The sequence below is a fragment of the Acipenser ruthenus genome, chromosome 35 (genome assembly GCF_902713425.1).
Source record: "Acipenser ruthenus chromosome 35, fAciRut3.2 maternal haplotype, whole genome shotgun sequence".
Classification (NCBI taxonomy): Eukaryota; Metazoa; Chordata; class Actinopteri; order Acipenseriformes; family Acipenseridae; genus Acipenser; species Acipenser ruthenus.
The window spans coordinates 5538168-5557310 of NC_081223.1; the positions used below are offsets into that span (position 1 = coordinate 5538168).

The 19143-nt window shown below is 40.1% G+C and overlaps 1 protein-coding gene across 1 annotated transcript; it reads right to left on the reverse strand.

Annotated features, from left to right (window-relative positions):
* Window positions 1-15578: 15578 nt before the first annotated feature.
* Window positions 15579-18844, reverse strand: LOC131705316 (reticulon-4 receptor-like 2; the record flags this gene model as incomplete). The annotated part of the gene is made up of 3 exons (XM_059007746.1): window positions 15579-17241; window positions 17883-18140; window positions 18620-18844. Coding segments are annotated over 3 exons (1314 nt in total), but the record flags the coding sequence as incomplete, so codon positions are not given.
* Between the last annotated feature and the right edge of the window lie 299 nt (window positions 18845-19143).

The following is a 19143-nucleotide window of genomic DNA, read 5'->3' on the forward strand; positions in this document are numbered from 1 at the left end:
TTATTTTGATCCTGGCTGGGAAAACATAGTATTCTATTATTGTATTTATTGTTGGAAATGTTGAAAACCTCCAGTTTAACTGTGTCTGATGGACTGTTTTTTCTCCAAAGCGGAAGAATCTACAATATATATTTTTTTTTTGAAAAAAAACAAAACAAAAAAAACTTGTTTTTTCCACGTTTTATCATGTCCGTTTTATAAGCGGGATAACACACTCCAGGGCATGTGGGTTGTGTTGCATTAACACACGGCTTTGCTTCGTGCCTCCAACCCAACCACATGTTAATGCAATACAACCCACATCCTGTCATGTGCTATCCCTTACTTAATAGGTACTCAACTGGAATGAAAACCTGGAATGGATCTCGAGGGCCGGAGTTGTGCACCCCTGCATTAGAGCCTCCTGTTGATCCAGTTAAGTAATTCAGGCTCAGCTGGAATAGACACCAGCAGACACAGGGCGACCCCAGGTCCAGGATTGAGAGCCACTGATACACAGCAGTGCTTCTCAACTCCAGCCCCTGTGTCTGCTGGTTTCTGTTCAAACTGAGCTCTCAGAAACAAAGGGTGGAAGTAAACTCTTTATTTTAAATGTATTCCCCCCCATTGTGACAGGTAATGGTCACTAGTGGCCAGTATTGAGTTTGATTTGTTTTATTTTCTTGTTTCCTAGTTATGGGTAGAGGAATTGGTTAATACTGCTGGTTCAATTTAGTAATGAGGGACCCAGCTGCAGCCTCTATAAGGAGCAAACTGAAACACAAAGGCTTGCTGTGTTTTCTGGGTAAAGGCTGTGTAGGGAGGATGGGAAATCTCACTTTAAAAGACCTGAGTGCCTTTCTATAGTTTGTTATTGTTTTTTTTTTTTAAATCTTTCTAATTCTGTTGAATTTCAATATTTGTATTAGCATCTAATTTGTTGTCTCTTAATACACCACATTATTTTACATACAATTACCCATTTATACAGTTGGTTTTTACTGCAGCATTCTAGGTAAAGTAAAGGTAAAGTAGGAGGAATGAAGCATTATTTCAATGAGCTGTAAGGGTACCAACAAATTTGAGCATGTCTATATGTATATATTTATATATGTGTGCATTGCACAATTATTATTTTTACTTGTTTTGTTTGTTATGTTTAATAAACATGAAGTTCTCAAAAGTGTCCTTTAGTTTGCATCTTTTAGGTTAATCAACTTTACCAGCAATACTGAAAAGTGTTTAAAATTGAAATATTTTTGAAGCTTTCCCATGATTTGAAATTCAAATGCAAATTCTTATATTTCAGAATATACAAATACCAAGTCAAATACAAATAGTTCAGTAGATTGCATTTACATTATTATTACTTATTTTTTAGCAGACATCCTTATGCAGGGCTACTTACAATTGTCACAATTATATCACATTATGTTTACATACAATTACCAATTTATCCAGTTTGTAATTCTGAATCTAGGTAAAATACCATGCTCAAGGGTACAGCAGCAGTGTCCTCCACCTGGGATTGAACCCACATCCCTCCAGTCAAGAGTCCGGAACCCTAACCACTACTCCACACTGCTGCCCTTAAGAGACAACACATTTTAGGTTCTGTGAAGTCAACTGAAGGATTTCTAGTAAATGGGATTGAAGGTGAAAATGTAAAGGTTGAATGCCCATATCAACCTGAATATAAAGAGAATATAAAGTACCTGTGTCATGGTTCCTGGCCATCATGCAGTGATGTAATCAGAAGTGGCGAGTCTGAGACCCTCGTTACTGAGGGGAGATTCTCTCTGTATGATAACCGGTCAGTAAGAGTCTTCACTGTGACCATCACAGAGCTGACACTACAACATGCTGGGATATATTACTGTGGAGTTTATATAGATTGGTTTGAAGACAAATACACTGCAGTGAAAGTGACTGTCAGTAAAGGTATGCAATCAAATTATCATAATAAAAATGTACCCCATATAATTTTGATTATATGGGATTATATAAAAAAAACTGAAATGTTTTATAATCTACTTTCTTAAACATTACATGTTGCTTAAATATATTTAGATATACTATAAAATGTATTTTGTATGCATTTGATTTCTCAAATATATTCAAAATATTGTTTTATTTTTAGTATAGACACTAATATATTTTTTTATTAAATGTTTTAAATATAAAGTATGAAGAATATATTATTTTTTAATGTATTAAATACATTTTATTATTATTTATTTCTTAGCAGACGCCCTTATCCAGGGCGACTTACAATTGTTACAAGATATCACATTATACATTATTTCACATTATACAGATATCACATTATTTTACATACAATTACCCATTTATACAGTTGGGTTTTTACTGGAGCAATCTAGGTAAAGTACCTTGCTCAAGGGTACAACAGCAGTGTCCCCCACTGGGGATTGAACCCACGACCATCCGGTCAAGAGTCCAGAGCCCTAACCACTACTCCACACTGCTTATTATTTTGTGCACTGAAATGATTTATTATGGTGTTTTCTGATTTGTTTTTCCTTTTGTTGCTGCACTTTGGAATCTGCATGTTTAAATCACAGTTTATTTTTGTGCGCACACTATTTTACCATCTGCATGAGCACTTTCCCTACATTAGTAGGAAGTCCCGCCCCACACCCAGTCCAGCGAATGAGAGTATCCAGGGGGATGTAAAAGAGGAAGGAGGAGCAGGAGGAGGGGAGCGGTGTAGGGAAGCAGTCTGGTAGTGTTTGCTGAAGGAAAAGCTGTTGCTGGAGTCGTTAAACGGATGGAAGGAAGAGAGGAGAGAGGAGAGAGGAGAGAGGAGAGAGGAGAGAGAAGAGAGAGGAGAGAGGAGAGAGGAGAGAGAAGAGAGGAGAGAGAGGAGAGAGGAGAGAGGAGAGAGGAGAGAGGAGAGAGGAGAGAGAAGAGAGGAGAGAGAGAAGAGAGGAGAGAGGAGAGAGGAGAGAGGAGAGAGGAGAGAGGAGAGAGAAGAGAGAAGAGAGAAGAGAGGAGAGAGGAGAGAGGAGAGAGAGGAGAGAGGAGAGAGGAGAGAGGAGAGAGGAGAGAGAAGAGAGGAGAGAGGAGAGAGGAGAGAGGAGAGAGGAGAGAGGAGAGAGGAGAGAGAGAAGAGAGGAGAGAGGAGAGAGTCGAGAGTCTAGGCTCCCCAGAAAGGAGGATTCTGGCTGTAGGGTAATTAACGGATTTGTTTTTTTTTTGTTTGTTTTTGTGTTTTCTTTGGGGGGGTTGTTTTTTCGGGACTGTGCTACAATTTTTCTGTATTTTTTGGATTTTCTCTTTTTTTTGTTTATGTACCGCACCAACTTTTTGTGACTGCTTTTTTCTATCCTGTCTCATTGGGCTGTTTTTTTTTTTAAAAAAAGCTACCAGACACTGCGAAACTCATTGAGATTTTAGAAAGATGTTTTTTTTGTAACTGTATACATATTTTTATTTTTTGCTTTTGCATGCTTGTGTTTGGCTGGGTTACATTGCAGGGGCTGTCCAGGTTTGAGCAGACGATGCCAGGAGTCCTGTGGCCGGTGAAGAGAGAGAGAAGGGAAGTAACGTTCATTATTCTCGTGTGTTTTCTTTTTTTTTTTTGAGGCTTTGATATATTACAAACTGTATCTCTAACTTATATTTACCCACCCTGAGTCGGCTCTCTGTTGTGTCAGGGTACGCCTGAAGCCCACCAGGGTGACACTTGCTGGTTCCACGTCGGAGATCGAGAGAAGGGGTTGTAGCATTCTGTGGCCCGTGGTCCGGACCACTCAGCGCTGTGACGTCACAGTGGTCCGGACCACTCCAGCTGTCGCTGTTATGTTATTATTTCACAGTTTCCTTTTCATTTTCTTTATTGGCAGTTGCTATTTTACGAAACGAATACAGTAATGCATGCCAGTGTTTAAGTTTATTATAATGTGCTTGGGACCCGGTGCCATTATCATGTGTATTTAGAAAATTGACTTTACACTTCCAGAAACCGTATTTTATGTAAGGTAAGTGTTTTAAAACTTGCCGATATAATATATAGCCTAAGAGAGGAGAGAGAAAGAGGAGCAACAGAGGAGCAAGAGAGAGGAGCAACAGAGGATCAAGAGATGAGAGAGAAAGAGGAGCAAGAGAGGAGACAGAAGGATGAAGCAGAAAAGCAAATAAATGAAAGGGTACCGTGTTTGTCAAGAGAAATAAAAACATTTCATAGGAAACGGAAAGTTGACAATGACGCCCTTCACCAAACTGAAGCAGAAGGAAAATCTCACCAAATTGACTTTGAGTTTGATCCAGAAAACAGTACAAAGGAGGACACTTACAAAGAAGAAAAAGACCTGCTGGATATTTTTTCTAGTAAATTGAATTCAGACTTGTCTAGTCTTGAACTCCAGAAACTGTCCCCTAAACAGAAAGAGGAAATTGTCCAGATCTTGAGAGAACTGTTCACTGATTGGACAGAGGAAGCTCCAAGCCAACACGTCCTGGAGCAGCTGCAGGTGCTTCTTATAGAGGGGATAGTAGGATCCTGGGAGATAGATGAGGACACTGCTCTAGTGTTAGAACTGGCAGCAGAGCTGCATGATCATATCCACACCATGTCAGACTCAACACAGAGTGTAAAGGAATGCCTTTGTTTAACTCAAGCTCTGTTCCATCTATTTCAACATGATTGTGAAAACATTACAAGCTCAAGCAGCGCTCATATGAGTATGTTACGCCTTGCTAAAACATGGGCTAAAAAAGGTATTTTAAACAAAGACACATTCTTGCTAAACTTTTTGCAAACTCTTTTAAAAGGACTTAAATGACTTTGACAGGAGTTTGTTAACGAATACTGAACGTATTTGTTCTGAATTACTGATTGAAAGAGTTATGCGTTACTGGAAGGGAGAACATGGCAGTGACATCACAGAAAAACTAATAGGACTTGTCCTAACCCAGCTCTGGTCTCTATCAAAATCTCTTTAATATTACAGTGGACACAAACTCTGACAAAACTGAAGATGAAGATCGAAACCGGTGTTATGGTTCTGATATTGTGTACAGGACAGTGGAGACATTTTTTGCTGACTACCTCCATCAGAATTTTGAGATGAAATGGATATTTCCTCAACCACGATTTCAGTGCATTATAGTGGATGAGGTTGACTCCCTCCTGCTGGATCAAGGACTTCAGTTCACTTACTTATCTAGTGATATGCCTGGCATGCAGCATCTTGGTCCCATTCTTGCCATGATCTTGTGTTCTGTTAGCCAGTATGCTTAGGTTGCGTCTAAAACTGAAACCTTCTTGAGGGGCCCCCCTTTACCCTTCTACAAGGCTCTTTGTGAAGGAACTGATATTGAGGATCCCCTGCAGATTCTAGAAATTGCTGAACAGAAGGGCCTGGTTCCACTTGGAGCTACTGAATATGTCTTATCAGGCAAGCAGGAGGTTTTAAAAAATATCTTAAATTCTGTTGATCCAGAAAAAATGCTAAACATTGTAAGAGAAGCAGAAGAATATTTTCCATATAAATGGCTGCCATACACACTGGATGACAAAGGTGCCCTCCAAAGAATGCCTCCTGATACTAATCAAGATATTCCCAATTTACCTGTTTTAATTGTTGAAGATGGTTTATGTTGTGCTCTTTATGATGCTGATGAAGACTACAGTGAAACTGTGGCAGAGAACGTCAAAAAACATATCCAGTATATTCCATTTGATGAAAACAAATCTGATGCATTACGTGTACCAGGCTTCCTCAAAGATCTGGTTGAAACAAAACTACAGACGTGGGTGAAAAATGCCTTTCTTGCCGTCAAGCTTAAAGAAGGCAGAGAATACTTGGTTCAAGGGAAGCAGGTATTGCCTGTAGACTTCAAAAGTACAGGCATTGTTGAAATGAACAAGAAATGGGGTGATGGGCTGCAGCAGTTTCTTAAGATGAAGCACCTCACCAAAGTGAGCACCTTGTCTACCATCACCAACTACATCTCCAATGTCAGATATTTCAGCATGTATAACGGACAGATTTATGGAACAACAGGCACACTGGGAACAGAATCGGACCTGGGGTTCATACACAAGCTGTATCCTACACTATCTGTTTGTAGGGTTCCAACATTCAATCGAAAGAAGCTGTTTGAAGTGAAAGGCCTAATCAGAAGCACAAAAGAAGAATGGCAAAAAACTGTTCAGTGGTCCAGAAAAAAAGTGAAAGCCTCTTCCTACGGGAAAGGCCAAGCAGCTCTAGTGATATGTGAAGATATCAATAAGGCTAATGATCTATATGACCTGATTAAAGATCAAGCACTTGGCCAAGTCACACAGTACATTCGGAATGACTCTCGGAATGGGAATATTAGCGACCGGGTTTTGAAGCCAGGAGATGTGATTGTAGCCACAAATTTAGCTGGTCGAGGCACTGACACCAAGGTGTCTGAAGAGGTTGTAAAAAGTGGGGGTCTGTTTGTGGTTCTCTCTTTTCTTTCCCAAAATGCAACAGCTCGCAAAGGGCAGCCTGGCTCAGCTCAGGTGATTGTTTGTTCAAGCTACACCCCTTGTATTCTTACAATGGATGCAAACATTGCCAAAATGAAGGATGCCCGAGACTATAGAGCCAAACAGAAGGTTGAACACATCATGGAAGATGATATGCCTGAAGTCAACCTGAGAGAAAAGCTCTTCTTGAAGTACTGCAGTATTCTTTCAGGAATATATGAGAGCATTACTGATGAAAGTGAAGAAAAAGTTGTGGTTGCCATCATGAATGAATACTGGGGAACATGGCTACAGATTAAATCCAAAGATATAGTTCAGCTTAAGGAAAAAGAACTTGAGGAAAGCCTAGAAATTGATATAGAAATGGCTAAACATAAATCACTAAGCAGTGAGTCCCCTTTATCAAGTATCTATCACTACATTAAATTTGGTAACAACTTGCTAAATGCTGATAAAATAGAAGAATGTGCCAAGCTTCTTGAAAAAGCCATGAATTTAGACTATTCTTGGGCTGCCATTGCTTTCTACAATCATGCTTACTGTACATTAAAGCAAAGCAAAGAAAACTACCTGGACATATCTTTGGAAGATCTTGAGAGGTCTGTGACTTCTCAGAAGACACTTAAAGGAGCAATATCAAGTAACATCGAGTTTATTGCAACTCTCAGCATCCCACATCAAGACTGAAAACAAAACAGAGTTTCAGAAGAACATACACATCAAAGTTCAAGTGCTTGATTTCTTTGAGAAAAACATACTGACATCAATTAAAAAGCTGAAGGACATCAAGGCCAAAGATGGTGATGCTATGACAGATGAGTCTGGTGTTTTTTTCTCTTGGTCTTCAAGATGATCCAGATGTACAGGAAGAATTGTATGAATTGTACAAACTAGGTCTCCTCAATGTGTTTTCTGTAAAGGAGAAACCCCGTTTCTGCTGGGAAGGCCTCCTGGCATTTTTACTGGGAGTCGTACAAATAGTAGCAGGAGTACTTCTAGCCGTTCTAACAGCTGGCTCTCTTTCCACTATTGGCATGGCAATGATCACTGAGGGGATATCTGACTGCATTGATGGAGTAACAGCTATGGTCACAGGAGAATTCAGTTGGGAGTCTTGGGCTATTTCCAAAGCAATCTCTATTGGTTTATCACTGATTAGCAGTGGAATTGGTACACTTCTAAGCAAAGGTTTCAAAGGTGTTAAAGCAGCAACAAACGCCTTTGTGAAAAATGTGAAGAGCTTGCCCAAAATGCTACCTAGTGAGGCTAGAAGTGGATTTACTGTAGCAATGAAGGAACATGCAAAACAGGCTTTAAAAAAGGCAGGTAAAGAGGTGGTGCAGCAAACAGTTATGTTCAGAATAGGACAAGGGGAAGAGATGATTATGGATGTCATTATTGAAGAAATCAAATCACATGTTCAAATAAAGACAAAAGAACACATGAGGGAAAAGATACAGAAGGAGCCGCTGAGCTCTGCAGTTGATGGTTTAGTTCTGTCTCAGCTGACAAACCCCAAAGAACTAAAGGAGTGTTCAAACCCTGGGAATCCCCTCTGTGACTCTGTAAAGGGTTTATTTGGTGATTTCATTCATGAAGACTACAGGAGTCTTGAGCAGCAGAATCAATTATTTGGTGCCATAACTGGCTTGATTGATAAAGCCAAAGCAGAGGTTCAAGGCAGGAAAAAGACCATTCTAAATATCATCAAAATTACCTACTTAAGTACACTTGCTGGGCTTGCGATCAACGATGTAACCAACCTTCTCAATAACTTTGTCTCTAAACTAAGTGCTAACATAAATTCATTCATGCATGAAAAGAGAATACAATCATTGAATGCATGTGATCTTTCTGAAGAAGATAAACTTCATTTAAAACCGTTTAGGGAATCCCTTGCTGATTCTATTTCTGAAGAGCTTGGAACTCTCTTAGTTCACACTTTCCATCAGAAGTTTTCAGGGCACCTTGTGAAAGCAGCTCAGTCTCAAATAAATCAATATGCAAGCAACTTCGTAAGCAACAAGTTGAACACCAACAGAACTGTAGAAAAGTTAAAGGGCAGCTCTGCACCACTCTATGTAGCAGACATGGCATTCGCCACTGCATCTAAAAAGAAGATGCACCCAGCTGACCAGTTTTATTTGGACAAATACATTGAAAACATTAAACAGTCAAATACAGCAGGTTTTGTACTGGATTTAAAAACGTTATCAGAAACAACAGGCAGAAAGGTAATAGTTTCTGACGAGAACAAGAAAGGGAAACTGCAGACAAAGCATGTTTTGGAACCAAGTTCAAGCAGTGTACACAATAGAGTACATCTAGTTTACCGACCAGCCAGCAAAAAGTACCCTGAAGGTCATTACAATGTTTGTATAAATAATACAATTATTGAAGTCAGGAGTGAAGGGAAAAGCTGCATGTATCACGTCTTCACACAAGCATTGCATCCTGAAGCACAGGACTCCCAGCTCTCTCAGAAGGCAACACATCTTCGAGAATTAGAAGCAACAATGCTCCAGGATGGACACTTTCAGTGGAACAGTTTCATCCAGAGAAAAATATTGATTGACAGAATCAGGGGATTGGTTCATGAGGTTACCCAAAAAACAATAAGCTCACCACTACAACTCTGCTCAGATGATCTTATTATGAAGACAGATGCAGCTACAGGTACCACTCAAATTGACAGAAAACTGCAGCTGAGAAATAAGCTTAAAGCGATGAATGCCAACAGTCTCAGCTTATGGCAAGAAAACCTCAAAGGAACTTTCATCATTATAGAGAACTACTGAGTTATATTGACATAGAGCTTTATTTAGATAAAAGTGATCACTGTTTTACAGGCATTTTAAAACTATTTTTAAAATAAAGAGGCTGTAGATGAAAGAGTTTAAAATGCCAGATCTATCTGTGTGTTAAAGGTAGATCTGGCATTTTGAAGAAAGGTCTTGTTTCTGAGTCGCTTGTTGAATGAACACAGCTTTAAAAGTGTAGGTATATAGCTGATAATCAAAATGTAAAGATATAATTACCAAATTATTAGTTTAAGTGAACAAATGGATAATCACATTACAAATATATATTTTTTAATTCTGAATATTGTAGTGCAAAACAGTTTGCATTAGCTATTTGAGTAGGTGTTTAAATAGTATTTCATGCTGTGGTCCTGTGGAGTATGCTTATTGGATATATTTTGCTAATTTACAGGGAATGTGGGTTTCTTTTATTCAAACTGAGATACAAACTAATTTTAAATGAGTTTTTTTAAGCAGATTGACTTTAAATGAGATGTCAAGCTGAATTTATGCTGATGAATATGTTGATGATATTGTGTATCTTTTTTGTGAGTTTTGTATGTTGCAGAACAATCATATAAATCAGTTCAGTGACCATGACCTTGTTGTTGTGATTTATTTATCTGCATAACACTTACCATTAATTCATTATCAGAAATATAACTGTTTTTAAAAACAGCCATCATTTAGCATCATCTTAGAATTCTACTGTATCACACAGTCTAGGCTGTTTCCCTATCTGTGCTGCAGAGCAGTGTGACAAATAGGATTTGTAAAGCTATATTGAGTTGTAATAACACCTACCTACCAGTATAAAAAGAAACTACGTTGTCTTAAACGATAGTAATGGTTGTACTATTGATGTAATTTATGCTTTTAACAATACATTACAGTAACACTAAATTACACAGGGTTCATATGGCCTAACTGATGATAAAGTAAGTCAAGGAGGGTACTGAAAATAATTCTCTGTTGCGATGCATGCTGCCAGTTTGAGTTCAAAATATCTGAAGGAGACTCTTAAACAGTGTAAACTACTTCAGAAAGTAGTAATGAAACAGTGTATTCCTAAAGGGAAACCAGCTTATGCTCCCTGTCGTAAATTTGTATACTGTAACCCTAGCCTGTCTCATGTTTCGGCGTACTTTTAATACCCATAAAGACAACAGAATTACATACCTTGGGCTGCACAAGGACGATTCCTGTTCAGCATCGGTAGTAAATGAATAACGGTTCCTCCAATCAGCTCTGGGCTCTATGATATAAAAATATAAATAGGTACCAGAATAAAGCAACTCATTGTAATTTGCTTTGGAAACAATAGTATTCAAGAGAAATTAAATAATTCACTGCAACTTTTGTTCCTTGGTAACAAGGCTATATGACCCTTATGCACTTATCCTGTCTGTCTGTCCTAGTCTACAATAACTGCCTTGCATTTTGTTATTTTTTGTATAACATGTTTGACAGCCAGAAGGCTAAAAAGTAACTGTGAAAGAGAAAATGTCTTAAATGTGTTGTTCTGTATTTGTTTATTTCATGCTATGAAAGCACTTTGTGTTTGTGTTTCCTGTTTGGGGTCTGTGGTAATATCCTATCTCTAGTCATCTTGTTGGCTCGCACGCACCCCTCACTGCTACAAAAGGCCTACTGGTATCCACACTGGAAATTGCACAACAATGAGATACAATATAGCTCTGTCAAAAACCTGCAGGATGTCTGTTTTGTGAATTTATCAGTAGAAAAGTGGAGGAAAATGTTTAATTAGTACAAGTGATAGAAGGGCATTTAAATGATGAATATAGTGTAATTACTAGTGGTGGCAGAGCTGCATCATTATTACACACATTATTTCCTGGTAGAAGGTATCTGAAATTATGTAGCCTCATGTGCACAATAGACCCCGTACAGCATGCTTTTTATAGGGTCCGTCAGGCTTTTACTGTGTCATTTTTGACTTACAAAATGAAGTTACATTTTATAATTTCTCTGTTATCTGGTTACATATCAACCGCACATGTGATTACCCAACAAAAAAGTCATGAATTATCATACTTGAAATTTAAAATTGTTGCACAATTAAAAACACGATAATGTTGCTTAGAAAAGGAGGCATATCTGCAAGGCTTCGGGTAATGTACTCGGCTGGGAAATTAGTGTTGTAACTTATGTAAGATATTTGATATTTCACAATTTAACCAGGGCAACAAGTAAGTCACGTAATTACAGACTCTTGTAAAGCGCGGGATCGAATCCCCACCAATGCAAACAAGTGTGCTTGCGGAGAACTCCTTGTTTTAGTTTAAATTAAAAACAAAAAGTAATTACATTTTCCAAAATGCAAAACTCAAAGAAATATATTTGCTGATATTTTTTAAAATAAAGAATTGAAGAAAAAAAAGAAAAATGTCTTCCTTCCAGGAGGAGGCTATTCTATATTTCAGTGAAGCACTGTATTGATTCTGGTTCAGTCAGATCACATGATGTGTTGCTTCATGCGGACCAATTGAACACTCTACTTCATATGGTCAGAGACGGATTGCATCATTTGTTTGCTTCACATGAAGCAGTGGTCATTTCAATCACCTGAAGCAGTGAATCAGTGAATCATGTCATTGATCTGAAGCCTCAATGAGCTCCTGTGAATGTCTGAAGCCTCATTGGGGGAGTTTACATGTTATTGACTCGTGAAGTGATGATGTGCGTACACGTTTGGCCTAAAACTCAGAAAAATCAGGTTTGCAGCCAAAAAAAACAGCCACAGAGAAGGACAGCGTCAATCACAAAAACACGAGTAAATGATGAACAATGACGGAAACACAGGAACACCATGCCCATTTCCACATGGAAACCCTCATATCACAAGTAAATGATAATGTCTCGGGAGCACACGTGGAAGTCTCTCACTGATAACCCTACGTCACCGCCGCTTTACAGCCATGGTGACCCGTAATGCCTGGGTTGGACTGCTTAATTTTATATACCTCCGACTTAACTGTGAAATTGTATATTTCAAATAATGAAACAGGAGATAATTTGAAATTCTATTCACAGCTAACGACATGATACCAGTAAAATAAATATGCCCTTATGTAGGTGGATTTACAATTGTTGCAAGATATCACATCATTATTATATAGGCTTGTCACAAAGACGGTGGGGGTGGGGGTGGGGGTGGGGGTGGTGGAGGTGGAGGTGTAGGTGGAGGTGGCGGAGGCAGAGGCAGCTCCTGCTGCTCTGCACCTGCCGGTGGAGGTGGCGGAGGCGTGTAGTCTCCTGGCGGCAGAGGTGGGAGCAGCTTCTAGTCTACCCTTGTTACAGGAGACTAGTGCGGCTCTCCCTGACTTGCAGGGGACTGGTGCGGCTCTCCCTCCTGCTCTGCGTTTGTTTCAGAGGATGCGCATGATGAGTCTTAATTCTCCCGAGTCGATACGGGAAGTTGCAGCAGAGCCATAAACAAAACAATGGGATATTCCAAATTGGGAGATTTTTTTTTTAAATATTACAACAAAAAAAATAAATAGTTAAGCTTCAAAAAATCTATTTTTGACTGAGCGAGTTAAGTGTGTACGGTATCCTGACAACACAACACGATGAAAACACAGAAAAGACGCTGAGAAAAAAAAAAGTTTCCTATTTCCTGTTTAATTAAGAAAATACAATAAAAAAAGATTATTCTCTTACTTGTCTTCCTGCCATATCCCCTCTTTTTTGGTCAAATATTGAATATATTCGTATTCAAATTCAAACGACTGTTCTTTGTTCCCATGATGCATCAGTGATGGGCTGGGTTTTAGTGATCGCGATAATTTCTGATATTTTACAGTGGCTGGACTTTATAATAATAAAAAAATGAAAAAGGGTAACGAGCGACAAATGCATTAATTTCTGTCGATTTGTTCTATTTTATTGGGTTATAATTTTACAAATTTAAAAGACATCCATTAAGAAAAGATAAAACTAATTTAATAACCTTTAAGAATTATGTTTTTATTGACAGAAATATATTTGATGTATGTGTGTTTGGCATGAAATCAAATAAAGTCCCATTGGATTTTGCTTGGAAAGAGGAAACACAAAAGGTGTTTTTTAGGTTTTTCTTTTTTAAATAAAGCATTTATTCAACATGTTTTTTTTTTTTTTTTTTTTTTTTTTTTTTTACAAAAATACATAAAAATACAACACAATACAACACAGAATGTTTTCTTTTTTGTTAAAATAATGACAAAAGTTAAAATATTTTTTCGTTTTTTTTTCTGTTTGTTGTTGGGCTGCCATCTTGGTAAGAGCTTGTCAATTGTCGCATGTGAACACATTCCCTACCAAAATGTCCAGTACAGTACAGTACAGTGCGGTTAGATTAGACTGGACTGTATTAAATTAGCTGGCTCTCAGATCTCCAGTACAGTACCGTGCTGTTAGATTAGACTGGACTGTATTGAATTAGCTGGCTCTCAGATCCCCAGTACAGTACAGTGCTGTTAGATTAGACTGGACTGTATTGAATTAGCTGGCTCTCAGATCACCAGTACAGTACCGTGCTGTTAGATTAGACTGGACTGTATTGAATTAGCTGGCTCTCAGATCTCCAGTACAGTACCGTGCTGTTAGATTAGACTGGACTGTATTGAATTAGCTGGCTCTCAGATCCCCAGTACAGTACAGTGCTGTTAGATTAGACTGGACTGTATTGAATTAGCTGGCTCTCAGATCACCAGTACAGTACCGTGCTGTTAGATTAGACTGGACTGTATTGAATTAGCTGGATCTCAGATCCCCATTACAGTACCGTGCTGTTAGATTAGACTGGACTGTATTGAATTAGCTGGCTCTCAGATCACCAGTACAGTACCGTGCTGTTAGATTAGACTGGACTGTATTGAATTAGCTGGCTCTCAGATCCCAAGTACAGTAGAGTGCTGTTAGATTAGACTGGAATGTATTGAATTAGCTGGCTCTCAGATCCCCAGTACAGTACAGTGCTGTTAGATTAGACTGGACTGTATTGAATTAGCTGGATCTCAGATCCCCATTACAGTACCGTGCTGTTAGATTAGACTGGACTGTATTGAATTAGCTGGCTCTCAGATCCCAAGTACAGTAGAGTGCTGTTAGATTAGACTGGAATGTATTGAATTAGCTGGCTCTCAGATCACCAGTACAGTACCGTGCTGTTAGATTAGACTGGACTGTATTGAATTAGCTGGCTCTCAGATCCCCAGTACAGTACCGTGCTGTTAGATTAGATTGGACTGTATTGAATTAGCTGGCTCTCAGATCACCAGTACAGTACAGTGCTGTTAGATTAGACTGGACTGTATTGAATTAGCTGGCTCTCAGATCCCCAGTACAGTACAGTGCTGTTAGATTAGACTGGACTGTATTGAATTAGCTGGCTCTCAGATCCCCAGTACAGTACAGTGCTGTTTTTAAAATCCATAAAATGTTGTAAATCTTAAATTCCTGAGATCTAACACTTATGAAAATAAATGAACAAAATAAACAAATAAAAATACATAAATTAAAAAAAATCAATACACAACTTTATAAACAAATTCCTAAAATTACACAAATTCAGTCAATCCAACACCTTTAAAAAAAAGAAAAAAGTACAAAGTAACACGGAACAGTCCATTATAGTTAGTATAGGGGGTGATTGGTCTAAGGCTATTGTGCATATTATTATTATTATTATTATTATTATTATTATTATTATTATTATAGTATTATTACTAGTCCAAACTCCCTCACCCCTCTCTTTGACTGCACCTAAATGGACCAGTCCCTTAAAAAAAAAAAAAAAGTCATTTTCCACTGAAATTAAATAAAATACACACAATTGCAAACTAAAAAGAAAACAGTTTCAAATTGTAACACCTGAAACACATTTTGTGTATATATATATATATATATATATATATATATATATATATATAGGGAATTTCGTAGCAATTAAGAAAGTCAAAGAGAGAGAGAGAGAGACATAACTGGGAAAAAATGGCAAAACACTTTAAAAGAAGTGTAATTTGTAATTCATTATGAACAGAGCTGCACAAAGCAGGTCTATAGGAAACTCAACACTGCAGAGCTGTACAGAGCAGGTCTATAGGAAACTCAACACTGCAGAGCTGCACAGAGCAGGTCTATAGGAAACTCAACACTGCAGAGCTGTACAGAGCAGGTCTATAGGAAACTCAACACTGCAGAGCTGCACAGAGCAGGTCTGTAGGAAACTCAACACTGCAGAGCTGCACAGAGCAGGTCTATAGGAAACTCAACACTGCAGAGCTGCACAGAGCAGGTCTATAGGAAACTCAACACTGCAGAGCTGCACAGAGCAGGTCTATAGGAAACTCAACACTGCAGAGCTGTACAGAGCAGGTTAAAAGGAAAGAGAGATCAACACTGCAGCGCTGTACAGAGCGAGTATATAGGAAAGACAACATTTCATTTTTTTATATAACTTTTTAGATTAGTTCCTTTTAAAACAGTGCTTTCCCTGAGTCTCTCTCAAACACTTTCAATGAGACTCCCTATCGCACAGCAGTTTCAATGAGACTCCCTATCACACAGCAGTTTCAATAAGACTCATCCTATTTCACAGCAATTTCAATGAGACTCCCTATTGCACAGCAGTTTCAAAAAGACTCCCTGTCACACAGCAATTTCAATGAGACTCCCTATTGCACAGCAGTTTCAATAAGACTCCCTATTGCACAGCAGTTTCAATAAGACTCCCTGTCACACAGCAGTTTCAATAAGACTCCCTGTCACACAGCAGTTTCAATAACACTCATTATCGCACAGCAGTTTCAATGAGACTCCCTATTGCACAGCAATTTCAGTAAGACTCCCTATTGCACAGCAGTTTCAATAAGACTCCCTATCACACAACACTTTCAATGAGACTCCCTATTACACAGTAGTTTTAATAAGACTCCCTATTGCACAGCAGTTTCAATAAGACTCCCTATCACACAGCAGTTTCAATAAGACTCCCTATCGCACAGCAGTTTCAATAAGACTCATTATCGCACAGCAGTTTCAGAGCAGAGCTGGTCTATAGGAAACTCAACACTGCAGAGCAGTAATTGAATTGTAATATCTTTTCAATATAGACTTTAAGGGGAAATTCACAAATGCTCTTCACATGGTTTCAGGAAAAAGAAAGTGAAGGGTGAGAGAGAGGGAGAGGGTGAGAGTGAGGGAGAGAGAGAGGAGAAAGAGGGACGCGTCTGGACAAACGCCTCTGGATTTCCCGTTTGCTTCTTTCAAACAATCCAACTTGTAACAACGAATAGTGGAGTCTTCGTTTTCATATTTCTCCCAGTAGTCTTGCTCTTTAACTTTCGTCAATGTGGACTCAGCTTCGTAACTTTTGGTTTGACTTTTATCTGGACTGATGTAACTGTTGTCTTGCTGTTGCCCTTTCTTTCCATCCAAGCCTTTAGATTTGTCCGAATTCCCCCCGCTTGCCTTGCCCGATTTGGGGAACCACCATCTCGTTCTGGTGCTGAAGGTGTAAGTGACGCGGGCTCTCGGATAGTAAGGCATCATGGGGCAGGGAGCGAAATCGATTTCTCTCAAGAACCTCAAATCTAGACCTTTCCTCTCCTCGGGACCGGCGCAGAGGAGCTTGGAGCTGGAGATCCGGACCTGACGGAACCATTCCCAGATGGGGCGGGCCTGGCAGGAGCAGCTCCAGGGGTTTCCGTTGAGTCTGAGGAACTGCAGAGACGAGAGATCGGAGAGGGCCGAAGCAGGGAGGTCTGTTAGGGCGTTGTTGAAGAGGAAGAGGGTGGTGAGGTGACCCAGGTCCCTGAAGGCTTTGCGGTTGACCTGTCGCACTCGGTTCTCGTGGAGGAGGAGCCTGTCCAGGTTGACCAGCCCTCTGAAGACATTTTCGGACAGGACTCGGATTCGGTTGCCGTGGAGGAAGAGGTGAGTGAGATTCACCAGGTCTGAGAAGAGATTGTCCTGAGAGGGAGAGAGAGAGGGAGGGGGAAGGGGAGGGACAGAGATTGATATTTGGCATATGAAAATTCAGTACTACCAAAAAGTTGTATGTTAAATTATGAAATTAAAATTATTTGTGTTATAGCTCTCCTGTATGTATCTGCCTCCTGTCGTCCCCCCCACCCCCCAGGAGCAGGATTGAGACACACTGTATTAGATAGGATAGAGGGAGCTCTCCAGAAGCAGGATTGAGACACACTGTATTAGATAGGATAGAGGGAGCTCTCCAGGAGCAGGGTTGAGACACACTGTATTAGATAGGATAGAGGGGGCTCCCCAAGAGCAGGATTGAGACACACTCTATTAGATAGGATAGAGGGGGCTCTCCGGGAGCAGGGTTGAGACATACTGTATTAGATAGGATAAAGGGGGCTCTCCAGGAGCAGGGTTGAGACACACTGTATTAGATAGGATAGAGGGGGCTCTCCAGGAGCAGGGTTGAGACACACTGTATTAGATAGGATGGGGGGGGATGGTGGGGGGCTCAAGGAGCAGGGTTGGAGACACACTGTATTAGATCGGATGGGGGGGGCTCCAGGAGCAGGGTTGGAGGTGCACTGTATTAGATAGGAGGTCTCTCTCTCTCTCTCTCTCTCTCTCACCTGGATGTGTTGCAGCAGGTTGTCCTGCAGGTAAAGGAACTGCAGGCTGTAGAGTTTTTTGAAGATGTTTCCGGGCAGGGTCCCCAGCTGGCAGCGGTATATGTGCAGGCTCTGCAGCTTGTCCAGCCCCCGGAAGGAGTCAGGATGGAGGGTGCGCAGGGAGGGGTTATCCCCCAGGTCCAGCTCCTCCAGATCTCGCATGTCGCTGAAGGAATCGGGTTTGATGGAGCTGATGTTGTTGGAGTAGAGCCACAGGACCTGATGAGAGGGAGAGAGAGAGAGGTGGGGGAGAGAGATGAAGATCATTTTCAAGCTCAATTTCAAGTTACAGTCAAACATGTATTAAGAGACCTGCACTCAAGGGACAGTCAAATAGTGTCTCTTAAAAGATGGACCCCCCCATACATTTTCTATTTGTCTCCAACATCCTACCTTCCTGTAATTATATATGTATGTTTAAAAAACTCTGTAAAAGACTACATATATGAACAAAATAAGTATGTAATTGAATTACATTTAGATTATTGTGTGGGCTTGCACGTTGTTGTTTCGGAGGACAAAAGCTTGAGTGTGTTTGTCTATCTCCAGCCTCTCCCAGCCGAGAAGGAGTCACTGCGGGGGAGATCGCAGCAGCAGCAGCAGTGGTGAGGCAGACATAGTCTTAAAAACAATTTATAAATTGGGGGAGAAAAGGGGGTTACCCATGAATGTGAAGTGTGAACAGGGCAAGACGGTACCTGTGTCTGGAAGCCGAAGGACTCTGCCTGCAGCTCTGTGATGCGGTTGTTTTGGAGGAATACTCTCTGGCTGTCATAGGGAATGCCGGCCGGCACCGCCGAGAAGTTCTGAGACTGGCAGCTGACCATCATCGGGGAGGGGTAACAGACACACAGCCTGGGGCAGGAATAGGCAGGGCTAGGGGAGCAGACTGCCAGCCAGAGCAACAGCCAGACAGACACCGAGCCTGCGTGGGGAGAGAGAGGAGAGAGTGTGAGAGAGCAGAAGGGAGGGGAGAGAGATAGACTGATAGATAAACAGAATGACAGACAAGACAGAAAGGCAGATAAACCAATATACAGACAGATTTGAAGTCATGTCTCAATGAACATTTATTCAGTTGTCTGTCATAGATCTCTCTAAGAGTGACCCCTGACCCCGATTGACCCAATGATATAATATTCTCAGCACATAACAGAACTGACTGGGCGAACAGTCACTCAGAGAGAGGCTCGGAAACTTTGGTGACATTTATAGAGGAACC